A 3679-nucleotide genomic window follows, 5' to 3' on the forward strand; every position below is an offset into this window, starting at 1 on the left:
TTTCAACCATCGATCCGAAACGAGTCCTATGTATAGTAACCCAAATGTATATAAGACCTACCATTTTCATTCGTTGGGTTATTACTGCCTTCCCTTTGTGCTTATTTTCTTCGTAATTGAGAGCTGTTTTCTTATTAAATTGTACATAAAATTGCAACTTAAAAATCATAATTGATCATTAATTCAATTAAAGATATTTCAAAGAATGTGTGTGTGTTAAATTGGTTAAATTTCTTGCAAGCAGTGCAACAAAAACTTCAAAAGAAGAGAGCCATGGTTTGAGCAAATGTGAAAATATGCGTTTTTAGCTTATTTATATCTAAAAAACAAATTAACATTTAACAATAAATTTACATTTAAACCAAAGTTTAATTCATTAATTGATAGCAAATATATTTTTATCATGTAAAGACGTATTAAGTGCAAAAGTGAATTTTTAATTTCGGGAAATACGATTTTTTTGTATTAAAACAAAGAAAATAAAAATTGTTTTACATATTCGTAAAGTAGAATTAAAAACGAGTATTTGAAGACATTTCCCGTGAAAATTGGTGACGTTTTCGGAAAAGCCGCTGTCCTGAACATTTACCGTCATTTTTGTATGGCGAAATCTTGATAAATTTATAAGATTAGTAGGATAAACCACTCAAGAGCTGAAATCGTGTGATTAAGTGCCGGTCTGAACATGGTTTAGACAACTATTACTAAACATTCGCAATATGCAATCTAAATACGCAATATCACTAGCAATACAGATATTTAGAAATATTTTATTGCCAACCGATGTACCTCGTAAGAGTTATGTTTGGCATTGTTTTGAAGCTCCATATACGGTGTACCTATGTTAAATCCAGAGTAGTGGATTAGTAAAAAATAGTTTTTGACTATATATCATAAAGGTTCCACATATCTTCTTGAAATGGCTGAAGATCTTCAAAATTATAAATTGCAGTTGCAGCAGGTAAAACACTTTGTTAATGAGCTGATAGAAATGCTTAAAATTTAATAATACACACATAGCCAAAAAAGTCTGCGTTCACCTGACACATTTTAAAGTGAAGTAAAAACACTATGTTAATCGCCAATTCAGTTTCAATTGTTTACATGTATTTCCTCCGTATATTCTTAAGTTCCAAATGCGAAAACAAAAATGTATATTCCTATTTTGTGATAACGGGATTTTAGTCTAACAAGTAAACATAACCACCATAAAGTCTGCGTTCAGTTTGCTTAAATTGGAAATACCGTTACTTTTTACGAATTTGTTTTTTCTTTTTGCGTAGGCTCTATTGTGCTTTAATATAATTAATCGTTTAAAAAGCTCGTGACACTTTTTAATAATATTTAAAAAAATGCAAACCAAAGGAAAGCACATTAGTCTGTCGGAAAGAAAAATTATGATAAAGTTGTGGAAAGATGGTGAAAGTTTAAGAAAAATTTAGCAAACTAATTCAGAAAAAAACATAAATATGGTGAAAGTTAACCCTCTCATTACGTCCATAAATATTAGTGAAAACGTAAATATTAGGTTGTCAAAAAAGTCTTGCGGTATTTCTTTTATTGCATTTCCATTGCTCATACAATTTTTTTTGATGACTTATGCCCAGCTTTTGACCGATGCTACAGCTGCTATGCCGGTCTCTTTCGACCAATTCGCAATTTTCGACGACAGGCCTTTCGGAGCGTGGCGCATTTTCGACCACCTCTACACCAAAACGAAAACGTTGAAACCATCGTTGTGCGGTGGAAATGGAAACTGTATCGGGTCCATAAACTGCATAAATTTTATTAGTGGCTTGAAATGCATTTTTGCCTTTATCGTAGTAGTACTGTAAAATATGGTGTATTTTCTCCTTATTTTGATCCATGTTGGTGACGCTATAACTGACGAACCACTTAAAAGAAACGACAACCAATCAAGCGCGTGAAATCGAGCTTTTCAAAAAGGTATAGCATGGCCCGATGCGACGAATAAAACTAGAACTACGCGCTCTCAGCGCGAACTAGCGAAAATACCGCATGAGTTTTTTAACAACCTAATATAACCTTTAAGAAAATAATTTGTGCCGAAACTGCTAGAAAAGTTTTACGGAAAGCTGGATGTCATGGCAGAGTATATATTTCACTTGTAAACAGACGAAAGCGCATTGCATTTGTTCATAATCATATAAATAAGTCTCTGGAATTTTGGAATCAAGTGAAGTTGTGGGTCAGCTTGAATTTATTGAATCCACAATGGATAAATGGGGTTATATCACCATTCTAAAAAATAATTTAAAACAAAGTGCACAGAATCTTTGATTATCTTCGACGTTTTGGTTCCAACAAGATAATGATCAAAACGTACTGCTGAAATTGTTGGGCTTTGGCTCTTATACAATGCTCCTAGACAGCTTAAAATTACGATTACGGATTACGAAACAGAAAAGTTGGTAAGATCAATGCCAAATCGATTGCGTGAGAGTWTAAAACAACGGCTATCCCACAAAATATTGAACTTAATTTTTTTTTTTTATCATTCTTAATGCTTTTATAACTAATTTTAAAGCTGAACGCAAACTTTAAGGTGCTTATATTTACTACACTAAAATCCCGTTATCTCAAAAATGAAAATAGGAATATACACTTCTGCTTTTGTGTTTTGAACTGAAAAAGATAAAGAAGAAATGCATGTAAAAAATTAAACAGAATTATCTATTAATATTGTGTTTTTACTAATCWTAAAAAAATGTGTCCGACGAACGTAGACTTTATGGGCTATGTGTATATTTCTTAATATTATAATTTGTCCGAATTAATGTTTTAGTCAAGACTGTATATATGTATATTTCTTAATCTTGTAATTTTCTCGTAATTACAGGTTGAGGCAGGACTGCTAACTGATCCTGCAAATGCCGAATTGTTAAAACTAAAGGAAGGACTTGTGGAAGTAATTGAATTAACTAATGATCTTATTAAAACTCAGTTTGAAGAACAGAAAAAATCTTCTTATGTTGAGCCCGTATCCGGAGTTAACATATCCGAATATTACGATGAAATAGAAGCTGCTCTGATAGAAGCAGAAAAATTAGTAACAGCACCACAAAACTGGAAAGTGGGAGATAAATGCCAAGCGAGATGGATAGAGGATGGTAAATACTACGATGCAATTATAGAAGACATTAGTAGCGACGGAATAGTCAATGTAGTGTTTGATACTTACCAAAATAGGACAACTACAACAATAAGCGAACTACGGGATTGTACAACCCGAAATGAAGTTTTTCCTTCGGCGAGGTGAGTTGAGTAAATAACGCAAATATTTATTGTGCTAAGATTTAGAAGAGCATCCCTCGAATTGATGGTATGTTTTGAGGAGGGGAAAAATTCCGATTTCTTGGCGCTGCTATCTGAAAGTACAGTTGGAAGGATATATAGTTAAAGCTACCGGCGCTTAGTTTGTAAGATAATCGACTGTAAAATTCAAAAATCCAAAAATTGGAACACTTCGAAAAGCTATTTCACTATGTTTAACACACTTTACGAACATTTTTCACATTCACTTAAATTTAACTCTAAACATTTAAACAAATTCATATTTTACAATTTTTGTTATGTATAGTCACTCACAGCTTAATTGATGCAGATGATGTAAAGTGTTCTATATTTCTTCAAATTTTGCAAAAAAGAAAAAACTGAG

The 3679-nt window shown here is 32.3% G+C and overlaps 1 protein-coding gene across 1 annotated transcript in view; it reads left to right on the forward strand.

The window, feature by feature from the left end:
• Positions 1-795: 795 nt before the first annotated feature.
• Positions 796-3679, forward strand: part of LOC108977986 (survival of motor neuron-related-splicing factor 30) — a 37256-nt gene continuing 34372 nt past the window's right edge. The window contains exons 1-2 of the mRNA XM_018948009.1: positions 796-961; positions 2861-3276. Coding sequence (XP_018803554.1) covers positions 920-961; positions 2861-3276 — 458 coding nt within the window. The 5' untranslated portion in view covers positions 796-919. The remainder of the gene's footprint in view (positions 962-2860; positions 3277-3679) is intronic.

This window comes from Bactrocera latifrons, unplaced genomic scaffold (assembly GCF_001853355.1).
Source record: "Bactrocera latifrons isolate USDA-ARS-PBARC rearing strain unplaced genomic scaffold, ASM185335v1 scaffold_986, whole genome shotgun sequence".
Lineage (NCBI taxonomy): Eukaryota > Metazoa > Arthropoda > Insecta > Diptera > Tephritidae > Bactrocera > Bactrocera latifrons.